Below are 18,471 nucleotides of genomic sequence, written 5' to 3'. Positions count from 1 at the left end.
ATTAAGGTTGAAATTTCATCATTCTGATTTTATCTGTGTAGGACAGATTCTTTTCGTGACATTAAAAATTAGGCCAGTGTTTTTATGGTCCCACCCATAGTGAGCCTAATTTTTTTTTGGAAGAAAAATCAGATGTGTGGTGTTAGTACTGCTAGCTTGTTTCCTTGTTGAGGGCCTCCTGCTTCCTGGGCACTAATGGTACTTGGAGGTGCCAAGAGATCAGAAGCCCAGCAGCAGACACTTTACACTAAGTGGAAATTTAAGATTCTTTCGACAGTATTCCTTCAATTCACTCGTCCAGATTGTAAATGTATGCCTGAGGTAACATCATCATTATGCCTTATCCCAGGAAACAAAGAGTTGGAATAAACGGGTCTTTTTCTGAGTGGCAGGCAGTGACTAGTGGGGATCGGTGCTAGGACCCCAGCTATCCACAATATATATAAATGATCTAGACGAGGAAACTAGATGTAATATCTCCAAGTTTGCAGACAACACAAGGCTGGGTGGGCGTGTGTGCTGTGAGGAGGATGCAGAGAAACTCCAGTATGATTTGGACAGGTTGGGTGATTGGGCAGATGCATGGCAAATGCAGTATAATGTGGATAAATGCGAGGTTATCCACTTCGGTGGCAAAAACAGGAAGACCGGTTATTATCTGAACGGCAATAGAATGGGAAAAGGGGAAGTGCAATGAGACCTGGGTGTCCTTGTGCACCAGTCACTGAAGGTAAGCATGCAGGTGCAGCAGGTGGTTAAGAAGGCAAATGGTATGCTGACCTTCATAGCGAGAGGATTCGAGTGCAGGAACAAGGATGTCTTGCTGCAGTTGTACAGGGCCTTGGTGAGACCACACCTTGAGTATTGTGTGCAGTTTTGGTCGCCTTATCCGAGGAAGCACGTTCTTGCCGTGGAAGGAGTGCAGCGAAGATTCACCAGACTGATACCTGGGATGGCAGGAATGACGTATGAGGAGAGATTGGGTCGATTGGGCTTATACTCGCTGGAGTTTAGAAGAATGAGAGGGATCTCATTGAAACTTATAAAATTTTAACAGGAGTAGACAGACTAGACGCAGGAAGGATATTTCTGATGGCCGGGGAGTCCAGAACCACAGGTCATAGTCTAAGGATAAGGGGTAAGACATTTAGGACAGAGATGAGGAGGAATTTCTTCACCCAGAGAGTGGTGAACCTGTGGAATTCTCTACCACAGAAGGCAGTTGAGGCCAAATCATTAAATATATTCAAGAAGGAGTTAGATATATTTCTTAAGGCTAAAGGAATCAAGGGATAGGGGGAGAAAGCAGGGACAGGGTACTGAATTTGGATGATCAGCCTTGATCTCATTAAATGGCGGTACAGGCTCGAGGGGCTGAATGGCCTACTCCTGCTCCTATCTTCTATGTTGTTATTGAGCTTTTATTGTACGTGGACCAACAAACTGCACTTTCTTCATTTTTAATGCTGGGAGCCACAGAATATTTCGGCAACAATTCCTTTTAAATGCAATAAATAATACGTTATTCTTAGACTGCATGTATACAGTACAGGAATTCCCCCCCCCCCCCTCCCCCCCCAACACTTGCACGCCCTTAGAGCCATAGAATCGTAGAATGATGCAGCACGGAAGGAGGCCATTTGGCCCATTGTGCCTGTGCCGGCCCTTTGAAAGCTATCCAATTAGTCCCACTCTCCTGCCCTTTCCCTGTAGCCATGCAAATTTTTCCCCTACAAATATTTATCCAATTCCATTTGAAAGTTATTATTGAATCTGCTTTCACCAACCTTTCAGGCAGTACACTTCAGCTTGCTGCGTAAAAAGAAAAATTCTCCTCCTTTCTCCTCTGGTTCTTTTTAATTTCATTACCTTAAATCTGTGTCCTCTAGTTACCAACCTTTTTGCCACTGGAAGCAGTTTCTCCTTATTTGCTCTATCAAACCCCATCATGATTGTGAGCACCTTAATCAAATCTCCTTTAACCTTCTCTGCTCTAAGGAAAATAACCCCAGCCCCCCTCGTATCGTCCCTGATGACATTTTAGTAAATCTGCTCTGCACCCTCCTTAAAGTGTGATGGCCAGAATTGGACACAATACTCCAGCTGGGGCCGAACCAATGTTTTATAAATTTTTTAGTATAACTTCCTTACTTGTGTATTCTACCTCTGTTTATAAAGCGAAGTATCCCGTATGCTTTTTTAACAGCCTTCTCAACTTGTCCTGCCGCCTTCAAAGCTTTGTGTACTTACACCCCCAGGTCTCTCTGTTCCTACACCCCCTTTAAAATTGTACCATTTAGTTTATATTGCCTCTCATTCTTCCTACCAAAATGAATCACTTCACATTTATCTGCATTAAATTGCATCTGCCATGTGTCTTCCCATTTCACCAGTCTGTCTCTGTTCTCCTGAAGTCTACTATCCTTGTCATTGTTTACTACATTTCCGAGTTTCGTGTCATTTACAAACTTTGAAATTATGCCCTGTCCAAGCCCAGGTCATTAATATATATCAAAAGGAGCAGTGGTCCTAATCCCTGGGGGACACCACTGTATACTTCCCTGCAGCCTGAAAAATAACCATTCGCCACTACTCTCTGCTTTCTGTCCCTTAGCCATTTTTATATCCACACTACCACTGCCTCTTTAATCCTATGGGCTTCAAATTTGCTAACAAGTCTATCATGTACTTTATCAAACCTTTTTTGAAAGTCCCAATACACATCAACTGCACTACCCTCATCACCCCTCTCCATTACTTCATCAAAGTACTCAATCAAATTAGTCAAACATGATTTGCCATTGACAAATCCGTGCTGGCTGTCATTTATTAACTCATATTTTTCCAAGTGACAATTTGTCTCGCATTATTGTCCCTAAAAGTTTCCCCGTCATCGACGTTAGGCTGACTGGTCTGTAATTGCCGGGATTATCTCCCTTTTTTGAAAAGGGGTGTAACATTTGCACCTCTAGCACCGCTCCCATATCCAAGGAGGATTAGAAGATTGTGTTCAGAGCCTCTGTTATCTCCATCTTTACTTCCCTCAGCAACCTAGGATGCATCCCATCTGGACTGAGTGACTTATCTACTTTAAGCACTGCCAACATTTAGGTACCTCCTTTATCTACTTCTATCCAATCCAATTTCCCTACTACCTCCTCCTTTACTGTGACATTGGCAGCATCCTCTTCTTTAGTGAAGACTGATGCAAAGTACTCATTTAGTACCTCAGCCATGCCCTCTGCCTCCATAAGATGATCTCCTTTTTGGTCTCTAATTGGCCCCACCCTTCCTTTGACTACCATTGTACTACAGGTAGACTACCCTTTATCCGAACTTCCAAAAACCGAAACCCTCTAAAAAACCGAAGGTTTTTTCGGTCAGCGTAAGTCGTGCGCACGACATGACCAGAGTGGCGCACGACTTACGCTGAGCAGAGGGTCAGCGTAAGTCGTGTGCACGACCCCCCGCGGAACCACCTGACTCTCTTCCAAAGGCTCGAAAGCAACGAGAGCTCTGAGCCCGCGGCGGCGCCGGCCCCTGTTCCGACCGAGCACGACGACCTGTTGGTGGAAATGCAGAACTTCATTGCATTCCAGGCTAGCAGCGACGGACAAGCCACGACTGCGGACACCCCCGCCGACGCCGACCCACCTTCCGAAATCCGAAATTTTCCGAAAACCAAAACACGGCTGGTCCCGAGGTTTTCGGATAAAGGATAGTCTGCCTGTATTTATATGTTCAGAAATATTTTTGGCTTCCCTTTTATGTTACCCACTAATCTATTCTCATATTCTCTCTTTGCCCCTCTTATTTCCTTTTCCAATCCTCCTTTGTACTTTTTGTATTCAGCTTGATTCTCTACTATATTATGAGCCTGACATTTATCATAAGCCTCCTTTTTCTGTTTCATTTTAATCTCTCTATCTTTTTCATCCAAGGGGCTCTAACTTTGGATGTCCTTCCTTGTGGGAATGTGTCTAGTCTGTACCCAAACTATCTCCTCTTTGAAGGTCTACCATTGTTCATTTTACTTTTTTACCTGCCAATCTTTGATTACATCCACCTGGGCCACATCCCCTTTCAACTTGCTGAAATTAGCCCTCTTCCAGTTGAGTATTTTCACATTTCATTGTTTCTTGCCCTTTTCCATAACTACTCTAAACCTAATTATTGTGATCACTGTTCCCCAAATGCTCTCCCATTGAAACATGCTCCACTTGCCCCATTTCATTCCCCAGAGCCAGATGCAGCACTGCTTCCCTTCCTCGTTGGGCTGGAAATATACTGATCAAGAAAGTTCTCTTGTACACATTTAAGGAATTCCTCCCCCTCTTTGCCCTTTACACTGTTACTATCCCAGTCTATATTAGGATAATTGAAGCTCCCCATTATCACTACTCTGTAGTTCTTGCAACTTTCTGAAACTTTGAAATTTGCCTGCAAATTTGCTCCTCTGTCACCGTTCCATTATTTGGTGGCTGATCGTATACACCCAGCCGTGTAATAGCTCCTCTTCCTTAATTCTAACCAAATAGATTCTGTCTTTGAACCCTCAAGCACACATCCAATTGCAGTGCTGTAACAGTATCAATACTGCCACCCCACTCCTTTATTTACTTCCCTATCTTTCCTGAATATCTTGTAGCCAGGAATAAAACTGAAGTCAATGGGAATCGGGGGGGGGGGGGGGGGGGGAGACTCTCCACTGGCTGGAGTCATACCTAGCACAAAGGAAGATGGTTGTGGTGATTGAAGGTCAATCATCACAGCCCCAGGACATTGCTGCAGGAGTTCCTCAGGGCAGTCTCCTAGGCCCAACCATCTTCAGCTGCTTCATCAATGACCTTCCCTCCAGCATAAGGTCAGAAATGGGGATGTTTGCTGATGACTGCACAGTGTTCAGTGCCATTTACAACTCCTCAGATAATGAATGCATGCAACAAGACCTGGACGACGTTCAGGCTTGGGCTGATAAGTGGCAGGTAACATTCACGCCACAGAAGTGCCAGGCAGTGACTATCTCCAACAAGCGAGAGTCTAAACACCGGCCCTTGACATTCAATGGCATTACCATCACCGAATCCCTCACCATCAACATCCTGGGGGTCACCATTGACCAGAAACTTAACTGGACCAGCCACATAAATACTGTGGCAACAAGAGCAAGTCAGAGGCTAGGTATTCTGTGGCGAGTGTATCACCTCTTGACTCCCCAAAGCCTTTCCACCATCTACAAGGCACAAGTGGAATACTCTCCACTTGCCTGGATGAGTGCAGGTCCAACAACACTCGAGAAGCTCGACACCAACCAGGACAAAGCAGCCCGCTTGATTGGCACCCCTTCTACCACCAGCGTACCGTGGCTGCAGTGTGTACCATCTGCAAGATGCACTGCAGTAACTCGCCAAGGCTTCTTCGGCAGCACCTCCCAAACCCGCGACCTCTTCCACCTAGAAGGACAAGGGCAGCAGGCGCATGGGAACACCACCACCTCCAAGTTCCCCTCCAAGTCACACACCATCCTGATTTGGAAGTATATCGCCGATCCTTCATCGTCGCTGGGTCAAAATCCTGGAACTTCCTACCTAACAGCACTGTGGGAGCACCTTCACCACACGGACTGCAGCGGTTCAAGAAGGCGGCTCACCACCTTCTCAAGGGAAATTAGGGATGGGCAATAAATGCCAGCGACGCCTACATCCCATAAAAACAAATTTAAAAAAAATTAAGTTCTCAAACAGATTTCCATTGCTGTAAACTGTTTATACTTCATCCCTGCATATTTCTAGCTGTGTTTTAACATTAAAATGATGCATAGATGCAAATTACAAGTGTTGAGGAGCACAAAATCAGATGGACCTCACCCTGTTACAGGAAACTTTCGTTTAAACGGAGGTTAAATCTCTGGAATGCTCTATCCACCGGCAAAATTCAGGAGTCGGTTCAGATAACTTTTTTTTACTTTTCGTTGCTTTTTTTCTCCATTCCTGGCTCTGCAAGCGTCTAGCTGAAGCTGTTGCTTAGCTACAGAGACGCTTGCAAGCTGTTGCTAAGCAACAGGGTTTGTTGCTAGATACGGAGCTCGGAAGCTCCGTATGTTTTAACATTAGCGCTGGTTTCTCCGGCAGTGTTGATCGACCGGCACCAGCTCGGTCCCGTCAGTGCCGGATACCAGAAAGTTTCCTGTACTTAGTTAGTTGTGTTGGGGGGGGGGGGGGCGCTCCTGAATTAAGTGAGGGCCTTGGCTATATGGCAGCCCCTTACATTAAAACAAGTGTGTTGCTCCTAAATGACATATTATGCTAAAGGTTCTAAACATAGTTTCTTGAGGCTGAATTCATTAACAATCTCTTCTGTGTGATGAATATAAAGAATGTGGGCAAAATGCCATGTTCCTTGTGGGTTCATCTTAAAGTGGAGACTATACCATTCACCCACAGAGTAGTCTGTAGGTTTTCTTGTTATTATTCACTGAAGAGCCAGTTTGATTTAGGCTAAATCCTGATTCCTTTTAGTGAATATAAATGCTGCCTAATGTAAATTCATCTCATAATTTACATTAATGAAGGGGGGGGTGGTGGAGACAAATAATTACTGTTGCATGGTATATTTCAGTAGGCTAGAAGTATGTAGAAATTCATATTTAATAATCCTGTTTGTACCTTAAATATCAAAGTAGCAATTCTTAAGAACAGGAAAATCAGTGGGCCCAACAATGCCACTTTTTTCACGATAAACGCCACTTACCCAGCTTCTCATTATATCCTTCACTTCCTTCTTTCTCCACAAGGCCATCTAATGCCTTTTCAACACAATTATGATGTGCACTTCAATGGCCTTCTCTGGTAACTTATTCCACAACTCTATTACCTTTTGATTAAAATAAAAGGACTGCCTGCCTTCCCTTACACTCCGGAAGTACCCTTTTTGTTTTTATATTTATACTTTGAGGTATGGATACTCAAACGTAAGTGGAAATTTGGCCACCAGAATCTTGCATTTTCCCAATTGCAAGGTTAATGTTTAATGCGCTCTTTAGTTTAAGGTTTACAGAGTTTGTCAGAATGAATTGAACTTACTGGCACCTCTGATGCCTCGTTGAGTTCATTCAATGAGTATCTGAGGCATACAGACCAAAGAGGTCCCATACTCTATGTATGAATCACAGAATCACAGAAACCCCACAGTGCAGATAGAGGCCATTTCGGCCCATCGAGCCTGCACCGACACATATCCCACCCAATCCCCGTAACCCCTACACCAACACATATCCCACCCTATCCCCGTAACCCCACGTATTTAATCCCCCTAACACTAAGGGTCAATTTATCATAGCCAATCTACCTAACCCGCACATCTTTGGACTGTGGGAGGAAACCGGAGCACCCGGAGGAAACCCACGCAAACACGGGGAGAATGTGCAAACTCCACACAGACAGTCACCCGAGGCTGGATTCGAACCCGAGTCCCTGGCGCTGTGAGGCAACAGTGCTAACCACTATGCCACCGTATGGTCTCCGCTGAACAACAATTTGTATTTATATAGTGCCTTTAATATAGTAAAACGTCCCAAGGCGCTTCACAGGAGCATTATCAAACAAGATTTGACATGGCCCCACATAAGGAGATGTTAGGGCAGATGTCCAAAAGCTTGGTAGGTTTTAGGGAGCGTCTTAAAGGAAGAAAGAGAGGCAGCGAGGTTTAGGAGGGAATTCCAGAGCTTAGGGCCTAGGCAGCTGAAGGCACGGCCGCCAATGGTGGAGCGATTAAAATCGGGGATGTGCAAGAGGCCAGAATTGGAGGAGCACAGATATCTCGGAGGGTTGTAGGGCTGGAGGAGATTAGAGATAGGGAGGGGCGAGGCCATGGAGGGATTTGAAAATAAGGATGAGAATTTTTAAATCAAGGTGTTGCTTAACTGGGAGTAGCTGAAGTAGCTGATCATGCCTGGCAAAATACTGTTCTTAAGTGCTCACAGGATACTAATGAAAACATGATGAACACATGGGAGTAGAGTAGGTTACAATTGAGGGAAGGCAGCTTTATTGAAGGACAAGGTGACCTTAAGATCTTTTTCATTAGGTAAAAATGCTCACCAACGAGTCTTCAGTGTATTCATACAGCAATGGTGCCCTTGTTCATTTATTAAAATTGCAATATTACAAGTTGAATTTTTTCACATTTTAATTTCTTCTGTTAAGGTTAATGTTGGTGAGTAAACAACATAAAGGTGCTTTTCTGCAGTTTTTACCAGGGTTGCATTCTGAAATATTAGTGTTTGGGAACTGTGAATGTATGTGCACTGGGGCTGAGCTGTCTACTTCGAGTAGGGATGTTAGATATGCAGCCTGCCTCATGTATAACTGATTGGAGTTTCTGATGGATATTATGAGCAAACTCCCATTAGAAAACAAGCTGGAGGTAGATTTCTCCTTAAATCATGATTACTGTTTATTTCCTTGAATGTATTTTCCAAGTAATCCTAACTGCATACAGAATCTTTTGTGTCTGATGGCCTATTATAATATAATTGTAACTTACAGGTTTCTCATGTTCAATTGCTATCACGTTTTGATGGAAACAGCTGTCTAAGTGGCTATTTTAACCATCCAGATATAATTGTTACTGATTACTAGCAGCAAGAACTACATCCAGCACTGCAAAAAACATTTGAAAGATATGAAAATTATTTTTTAATTGCATCTTGTACATTAAAAAAAAATTATGTATTGTCTGGGTGATCATAAATGGGAATCATAAATGGGATTTTCCTGCTGGTGGTAGTCAAAACAGTAAAAAAGAAAGCTAGAACTTGCACATCTCCAGATGTCCCAAAGCACTTCACAGTCAATGAATATATTTTTTTAATGTGGTCACACTTGTTATTGGCTGAGGGATGAATGTTGTCCGAGACAACAAAAGAACTCCCTGCTCCTCTTCAAAAAAAAAAAAAAAAAAGTTCCATGCAATCCTTTCTATCCGCTTGAGTAGGCAGATGGGGCCTTGGTTTAACGTCGTATTTCAAGTATACAAAGCAACACTCCCTCAGTATTGCACTGAACTGTTGGCCTAGATTATGTGCTCGAATCCTGAAGTGGGACTTAAAACTCAGAACCTTGTGTCTCAGAGATGAGAGTGCTACGACCGTTCGTTAATGGATGGAAGCACTAAAAAAGTGAATCTGTGTGGCATGTGATTCACACATCTGATTGTTAAGACAAGAAGGGAAGGTGTATGTCACTACTGCTAAAATTAAAATAAAATCAGCTCCCTGGGCCAGTGCGATACGAGTAAAGAAGATTGAGGGGTGATCTGATCGAGGTGTTTAAAATGATCAAAGGATTTTTTACAGGGAAACTATTTCCTCTGGTGGGGGAGTCAAGAACAAGGGGGCACAGTATTAAAAATTAGAGCCAGGCCATTCAGGAGTGTAATCAGGAAGCACTTTTTCCACAAAAAAAGGTAGTGGAAATCTGGAATCCTCTCCCAAAAAGGCTGTGGATGCTGGGACAATTGGAGCTTTCAAGACTGATCAATAGATTTTGTTAGGTAATTATATCAGTGGATATGGAGCAAAGGCGGTTAAATGGAGTTGAGGTACAGATCAGCCGTGATCTCGTTGAGTGGCGGAGCAGGCTCGAGGGGCTGAATGGCCTACTCCTGTTCCTAATGTTCCTATGATGGTAATTACAGCTTGTCCTCCAAAGGGAAGGACTTCAGGGTGAACAAGTTTAATAACCAGATTTCAAAAATTGAAGGAATGTTGCTACACAGGGTAAATTACAGCCCACCATTCCCTGGTAGCAGCTGGAAAAATCTGGAAGCATGGCTCAGTTTGCAGCACACCTCACCTCTGAGTCAGAATTTTGTTGGTTCAAGCCCCATTCCAGGACTAGAGCACATAATCAAGGCTGATACTGAGGGAGTGCTGTATTGCCGATGCCCCCTTCATCTGCTGTGGTGGTTCAGGTGGGAATTTAAGATTCTGTGGCACTATTCGGAGAGAGCCGCAAGTTCTGCCTGCTCAACATTCCTACCCTAGCTAACTCCCTCAGTGATAACTGGCCACTTGTCTATTATTGTTTGTGGGATCTTGCTATGAATAAAATTTAATTCTGCTTTTAGACATTTCTGACATGTGTAAAGATTAATAGGTGTCAGTGATAACACACTCAACTCCGAGTCAGAAGCTTGTGGCTTCATGACCCACTGCAGAGACTTGAGCACATAATCTATGCTAACATTTCAGTGCAGTTCTGAGAGAGTGCTGCACTGTTGGAAGTGCCATATTTTGGATGAGATGTTAAACCAAGGACCCATCTGCCTGTTCAGGTGGACATAAAAGATTCCATGTCAGTTTTTTGAAGAAGTGCAGAGAGTTCCTTTGGTGTCCTGGCCAACATTTATCACTCAGCCAACATCACAAACCGGTCATCTGGCCATATATCTCATTGCTGTTTGTGAGACCTTGCTGTGCGCAAATTGGCCACTGCGTTTCCCTACATTACAACAGTGCCTACACTTCAAAAGTACTTCATTGGCTGTGAAGCACTTTGGAATGTCCCATGGATACGAAAGGTGCTACATAAATGCTAATTCTTTCTTTCCCTCCTCTCTCCTTCCCTCATTCTTTCCTTTTTCTACATTAATTAAAGAGACAAAACTCCTGTTGGGATTTCTGTATTTACTGATGATAAGTGCTTTACTGGGGGATATTACAGTTATCGTGAGTGGGTTGCATGATGAGCAAAGCAGAATCTTGAGTAGGGAGTCTGTAAGCTGAAGACATGGTGGGAAATAAAATGTTCCATGCACGAATAAAGTAAGGGAAGGGAGAGTAACAGCAACACCAGCTGCATATGGAAAGCTACTGCTTTGTCAATGTGTAGAGGATAACCTTCAAAAGTGTGTGGGTACAAGAGCAAGAGGAAAAAATCCTAATGAGGGAGAGACTGTTTCTTTCTGCAAGGTAGTGAACAAAGAAATGCCTTTAATAACTTCTGAAATATTTTATTTTTGCACCAGTACATGTTACTTTGAGAGAACCTGAATCATCACATGGAACACCCCCTGGTAATAACTGTCAAATCTTTTTCCGCTCCTGTTCTACATGTCTTGACCATAAAATTTCCTTACATTCCACATTATTGAAATGTAGCCTACAGCCACATAGGAATTTAATTTCCTTGGTAGCATACTGCTGAATGTGTTCACTGAACATTCCTTTTGCGCTATTTTAATATAAACCTGAGGACATCATACAGTGAGCCAGCAGGGGAAATTAAACCCCACCACTGTAGGAAATGAAACCCCATGATGTTTTAAAAGAATTACCACCTGCTGTAACATTGCGTTAGGTTATTTTCATACAGTTCCTTACCAAATGTCAAACCCGCATTCCTCAATAGGAAGCATGTGGACACATTGCTGCCATGGAAACCATATAAATCATGAATGGGCTTTTTACAGTTAGTGACATCACTGGAAATGGCTCCCAAGAGGAAACTCACTAAACGGGTTAATTAAATCGAGCTCCATTGTGAGAGTGTAGCCTGATCAGCCCCTCAATTACTTGAATGGCAAAGCGTCAAGGGAGTTTGGAGTCTAAACTGCACATCAGTTCAAATTCTCTTTTGCCTATGTTGCCAGCACAAATCAACCAGAGTTCCTGCTCTTGATCATTCTCCATCAGCCCTGTTGGATGTTCTAATCAAAGGACCTCTTCCCCTGGAAAAAACGACATCTGACAATCATTTACTACAACAACAACTAATTGTATTTATATAGCGCCTTTAACGTAGTAAAACGTCCCACGGCACTGCACAAGAGTATTATAAGACAACATTTTTTTACACCAAGCCACATAAGGAGAAATTAGGGCAGGTGAAAGAGGTAGGTTTTAAGGAGGGTCTTAAAGGAGGAAAGAGAGGTACGGAAGGGGAGAGGTTTAGGCAGGGAATTCCAGAGCATAGGGCCTAGGCAACAGAAGACATGGCCACCAATGGTTGAGCGATTATAATCAGGGATGGTCAAGAGGACAGAATTAGAGGAGCGCAGATATCTCGGTGGGGGTTGTGGGGCCGAAGGCCATTACAGAGATAGGGAGGGGCGAGGCCATGGAGAGATTTGAAAACAAGGATGAGAATTTTGAAATCAAGGCGTTGCTTAACCAGGAGCCAATGTAGGTCAGCGAGCACAGGGGTGATGGGCGAACAGGATTTGGTGCGAGTTAGGACACCGGCAGTCGAGTTTTGGATGACCTCAAGTTTAAATAGGGTGGAATGTGGGAGGCCAACCAGGAGTGCATTGGAATAGTCAAGTCTGGAGGTAACAAAGGCATGGATGAGGGTTTCAGCAGCGGATGAGCTGAGGCAAGGATGGAGACGGGCGATGTTGCGGAGGTGGAAATAGGCGGTCTTAGTTATGCCTTGGATATGTGGTCGGAAGCTAGTAATTAAATTAGTTGTATGCATTTAGTTTGGCTACTGAGGCATGTACTTGGGTGTACCATAAGTGTAGACAACTTAACACTTTAAAAATGTATGAAATAAAATCTAAACTTCCATAAACACCGCTGCAACAAGTTGCTTTGATACTGACTTTGTGCTGTTAGTACAGCTGGCTCCTCAAGAACCGGTCTCGCAGCAGGTGGCAACCCAAACGTAAACTTTAAAAGGAAAGCTGCAAATACATAGCAGGGCAGTCAACATCTGAAAAGGGATAAGATATCATGACAGAACTGATGAAGTGTACACACCCAAAATGTCATAACCTGCCTTGTTACAAATGCTGACTGACCTGTGTATTTTCAGCATTTTTTGCTTTAATTTCTGCAAGTAAATTTGCCAGATTCACTAAGGCTAGCTGCTGAGGAGATTTGTGAGGAAAAATTGGCTCGCGCCCCCTTTGGGGCGCTACTTTTAGCGCCCCGAAAATGTTAGCACCCCCGCGCCCGAAATTGAATGGTAGCGCCCCAAGCAGGAGGCAGGGCGCTACTGGAAGTGCTCTCCCTGCCTTGGGGTGCTCCAGTTCAATATCGTGGCACGCAGCGCCGCGGTACTGCAAGCCTCCCTTCCCTTACTAAAGGGAAGGGGCCTTGCGCAGTGCCGCACTCCCTCAGCACTACTGGAGTGTCAGCCTAGATTTTTGTGCTCAAGTCCCTGGAGTGGGACTCGGCGAGTGTGCTCCCCACTGAGCCACAGCTGACACTGCATTTATAGTATTTTCTAAAGCCTAGAAATGAATGTACCAGCGTTTAATACATTTGCATAAGGTTAACTTTATCCATTATTTTAACCCGTAAATGAGTCAATATCTCCATTAAAAATAACTTTCACAGTTAATGTTCTACAAATGCATGAAGCATTTCTGTTCTAATAGCATTTATAGGCTTATTATTGCAATAAAAATAGAAAATGTTGGAAACAACCAGCAGCTCAGGCAGCATCCGCGAAGAGTGAAACATAAGTAACGTTTCAAGTCGGTGACCTTTTACCAGAACAGTTCTGATGAAAGATCGTTGACCTGAAACGGTAACGTTACGTTTCTTCACAGATTACACCAACCCTGACGATCACTCCAACCTCCCCCTGGAGCTTGACCGTACTACTGAACATCAAGCCATCTCCCAGAGCATCACTAACCTCATCCCCTCTGATATAAAATTTTAAACCAGTTCTGACGAAAGTTCATCAACCTGAAACGTTAACTCTGTTTCTCTCTTCACAGATGCTGGCTGAGTGTTTCCAGCATTTTCTGTTTTTAATTCAGATTTCCAGCATCCACAATACTTCGCTTTTGTTTCCTTGTATTATTTTACGATCAATGCATTTGTTGGGCTAAATTCATATATTTTGACATCTCTTTTTGTTCCTGCCATTGATGGCTTTCAAATGTATACGCCCCTCCCAGGACTTATCACATAATCTAGGCTGATACTGCATTGCAGTACTAAGGGAGTTGCATTGTTGGAGGTGCTGGTTTTCGGTTGAGAGGTTAAACCGAGGCACCCTCTGCATAAGGTGAGCATAAAAGGTCCTTTAAGCACTTTTTGAAGAAGAGCAGGGAGGTCTCCCATTGTAAATTTTGAGAATGGGCCGATTCGATGGGAACATAGTCTAGTTTCTGAATCAGTGGAATATCAGTTATGTGCCAAATTTATGTTGGTTTTTCTTCCTGTTAAGCTGCTATAAGTCCTTGAATACGTGGTGGCTTGGTTCCAGTTGTCACCTGCAGTTGTCAGCAATATATACATGAAACCGACATTTACCAAAAGTTTGTTTTAACATAGTAATTACATTTACAGGTTCAACAGGCTACAGCTGTGCAGTGTAAATGTTGCTGGCCAGTATCGTGTAAACTGTGTGCTTCAAACAACACAACTGACACAATAGACCCAAGGACAATGGCACTGGAAGGGCAAGTAGCTATGCTGGACCCTTGCTTCCACCCAGTATTGTCACTCCATTGTGGTACGGCTAGTTATGTAACTATTTTTCTATTACAACAGTTTCTTATCAAAGTACTGTATTTTTTATATAATTAGTTTGAATGCTTACAGATGATCTTTAGTGTTGTATTTATTATGTCTTTATTTTCCCATTTTTCTCTCATTCTCTGCTAAAAGTATTGACTCTGGTTAGGGTTGACTCTCATTACTACAAATGCTGACAGTCCTGTGGTGCATCACCCAGCTGGCTATCCTTCATGTGTGGACCTAAGCATTGAGCATTGACAGGCTAGTTGACAGTGAAGGCTGTCACAGCTGAGTCTGATCCTGCTGTCTGCATGTGTAGGCTCCAGCAGGAGGCACTGTATCTGGAGCGGAAACCCTGGCTGCCTTCCCCCCTAACCCCCCCCCCCCCCCCCCCCCAACATCTCTAACTGGGATCATCTTTTGCTGTGTAGATCTCCCCTGTGGGTTGGTAAAATAGCTAGCGTTTCTGCTCCTGATTTCTATACAGTCGCTCCAACTGTCATGACTGAGATGAACTAAATCAGCACAGAACTGAAGCTGGGACCCTGTGGTCTGTTTGCCTTAATGCTACAGAGGTGATACTTTTAGCCACTAGGCTGTCAGAGCAGTAAGTTTTATTTCTTGCAGCCACTTTTTAATCATGAATTTCTTCAGCCAGAACTAAACCTAAGCATTAAAGTTATCCTATACATTAAATTATATATTTTTTTGTTTGCTTAAATCAATCCTCTAGTTACTTAGGTCAGCTGATTTACCATTACATCTTTGTGTTAGTTATTGTGGGTAAATTGCATGTTCAAGAACTCATTGGGTTTCATCATTATGTAATTGAGGGGGGGAGGAAGAAGGTCCTTGTTTGCAAACTGAGCCCTTCTGTTCCATCATTCTTAGAAGGGCACAAGTTTCCTAACAATTCAAATGGCTTAAATAGGTGAGCATAGAGTGCTGTACCTGAGGAAAGCGAAAATGCAAATAAATAACCACAGTAGTCACCGAGAGAAAAGTAAGTAACGCAACAAAGAATGATTCACAGCTGGGTTTCTTTAATAATTCAACATATAAACATTGTAAAACTTTTCCCTATAAATTCATTTTTTGAATAGGGTTCTAATATTCTGTATTCAATTGAGACGATAATTTTCTGAACTTGTGTGAAGTTTTAGTGCTTGAAGTGCTTCACCCTGTTCAAATTATCAAAATTGGCACCCTTTGAGTAGTTTTTTTGCTCAAAAAATGTTGAATTATCGCAGTAGTTTGAATTGAGCAATTTTAGTAAAACAACAAACCAAAGAACACTTCACAATTGCTTTGATGTTTTATGACATTTTTATTAATGCATATGATCAAAACTTGAGCAGTATAGAAACTGCGCAATGCAAAGTTTTTAGTTATTTCACAAAATGATCAGTGATTGGTTTGCCACCTACTGACAGATTTTTCCATAAAGTTGTCAGTTCTGCTTGGTGCCGAGAGAAGTTCCATCAGGACAGCTGGCTATGGTGGGGGCTGGTTCCTCCAGCTTCATCTGCTCTCTGGACCCACTCAGTTGGGCCTCTTCCTCACTCTTATTAGCAGCAGCATTCTCCCACACAGCATTCAGGTTTCGGGTATTTGCTATAGATATTTTCTTGGGTTTTGTATCATCGATCATTCCCATAAACAGAACTTTTGTACCTTACAATTGGGAGTGTACCTTTTTAGCCCAATATCTAGGTAAACAAAACCCAGGGATCACAACAGAGAACGCTTGGCTCTGTACACCAGCTATTGGAATGTCTCCTGACTCTCCTCTCCTTGAACGGCAAACTGGACTCATCAGATAAAAACAGGCTTTGAACCAACAGGTGGTATTTAAATGAAATCCATGAAGAAACAGTATTTGGTATACCTTACTCTTTGATGCATAAAATAATAAACACGCCACTTGCTTTCCCTCTAAACATAGACTTTAAACAGAAGTTTCCTTGCTGTAGCTTCAATCTGGCCGAGGCTCCTCACTAGACTGGCACAAAACCTAAACACAGAGCTCTTTGGCTGTTGGCTGAAAAACTGTTTGTAGCCTAACAAACAGATGAACCCCAATATAACCCTGTATTTGGAGATCCCTACGCACTGAGCTGTCTGCCAAAGGATCCTATAGAATCATAGAATAATACAGCTCAGAAGGAGGCCCAGCGTGCCTGTGCTGGCTCTTTGAACAAGCTTTCCAATTAGCCCCACTTCCCTGCTCTTTCCCCATAGCCCTGCAAATTTCCCTCCTAATATTTATCCAATTCTATTTTGAAAGTTAATGGCCCAGAAATTCGGGTCCCCATGGGTGAGTACGCACGGGGTACTCGCCCGTAGGCCCAACGAAAGTGCCGGTTTTGTGCATGCACTGCGCGTGCGTGGGAAACCGGAACTTCCGTTCCCTTAAAGGAAGGGGTTCAGAGGTTGAACACGTGCACCGGAGAGGCAGCGCGTGCGCCTGGAACTTACGTTTTTTTTTGCAGGTTTCTCCGGGAGGGTAAGTCTCCAGCAGTTACACTTTTAAAAAGCAAGCGCAAGGCCTGCTTTTAACAAGGTAAGTGGTGAATTAATTAAAATTAAAACATTTTTTCCACAGGTTTATTATTTTAAAATACTTTAAAGAAAGGTAAGTTTATTTTTAGCCCTGTTTAAAAAATGTAATTAATTTTTTTCAAAAATTTAAATTATTGTTTAAAATAGTTATTTTATGTAATTTATAGTTATTTTAAAAATGTGATTTAAAAAAAATATATATATTTTTTAGTTTATGTTTTGGGGCTTATAGTATTTATAGTTTTGACAGCTCTCCCTGTCAATTTTATGAATGGGCATTCCCTGCTACCATTGGCTCTCCATGGCCCACGTGATCCTTGGGGACGCTTCGAACTAACTGCGCCCCTGGGATACGCAAGCACTGCGCGCCGGCAGTTGGAGGAGGCCCAGGATCGGAATCCCACCCGGGCCAACAGCACAACGGCCGGCGTGCTAGGTAAGTGCAGGTCGCACCCGCGGGAAGCCTCCGATCCGAATTCTGGGCCATTATTGAATCTGCTTCCACCACCCTTCAGGCTGTGCAGTCCCGATCATATAAGAACATAAGAATTAAGAGCAGACGTAGGCCATACGGCCCTTCGAGCCTGCTCCACCATTCAGTAAGATCATGGCTGATATTCGACCTCAACTCAACTTTCCTGCCCGATCCCCATATCCCTTAATTTCCCCTAGAGTCCAAAAAATCTATTGATCTCAGACTTGAATATACTCAATGACTCAGCATCCACAGCCCTCTGGGGCAGAGAATTCCAAAGATTCACAATCCTCTGAGTGAAGAAATTCCTCCTCATCTCAGTCCTAAATAGCCCACTCCTTATCCTGAGACTGTGACCCATAGTTCTAAACTCTCCATCCAGGGGAATCAACCTCTCCGCATCTACCCTGTCAATCCCGCTCAGTATCTTGTGTTTCAATAGGCTCAATCTTTCCTCAAAGGACTACCTTCTCATCCCAGGGATCAATCTGGTGAACCTTCATTGCACCTAAAGCAGGTATATCCTTCCTCAGATAAGGAAACCAAAACCGTGCACAGTACTACAGGTGTGGTCTCACCAAAGTCTCAATCTGTTACCGACTCTTCTGTCACTGGAAACAGTTTCTACTTATTTACTCTATCAAAACCTTTCATGATTTTGAACACCTCTATTAAATCTCCACTTGCCCTTCTCTGCTCTAAGGAAAACAACCCCAGCTTTCCTAGTCTCTCCACATGACTTTTTAAATCCTCTTTTCAAAGGTCTGACACAACTACTGTCAGTCAAACCCACTACCACAGGCTGGGCCTGATTCTTTGATCTATGCCAAGGTAGCTACTGTAGACATGCTTCCCCGCAGAACTAGGATCCAAATATCTTTGAATTATACTGATACAAAAGGAAATGGATGAGTGCAACTCTCATAATTGTATTAGATCAACAGCCATCCATCAA

The 18,471-nt window shown here is 43.2% G+C and overlaps 1 protein-coding gene across 6 annotated transcripts in view; it reads left to right on the top strand.

The window, feature by feature from the left end:
* kansl1l (KAT8 regulatory NSL complex subunit 1-like) overlaps window positions 1-18,471 on the top strand; it is a 125,385-nt gene that overhangs the window by 67,432 nt on the left and 39,482 nt on the right. For all 6 annotated transcript variants that reach the window (XM_085985373.1, XM_085985371.1, XM_085985374.1 and 3 more), the window contains exon 7: window positions 14,309-14,474. In XM_085985373.1, coding sequence (XP_085841499.1) covers window positions 14,309-14,474 — 166 coding nt within the window. The remainder of the gene's footprint in view (window positions 1-14,308; window positions 14,475-18,471) is intronic.

Source organism: Somniosus microcephalus, chromosome 4 (genome assembly GCF_052327205.1).
Source record: "Somniosus microcephalus isolate GS21.2 chromosome 4, FLI_Smic_1.0, whole genome shotgun sequence".
Taxonomy (NCBI): Eukaryota; Metazoa; Chordata; class Chondrichthyes; order Squaliformes; family Somniosidae; genus Somniosus; species Somniosus microcephalus.
Note: the sequence above shows the minus strand (reverse complement) of the source record. Positions and strands in the feature narration are given on the sequence as shown.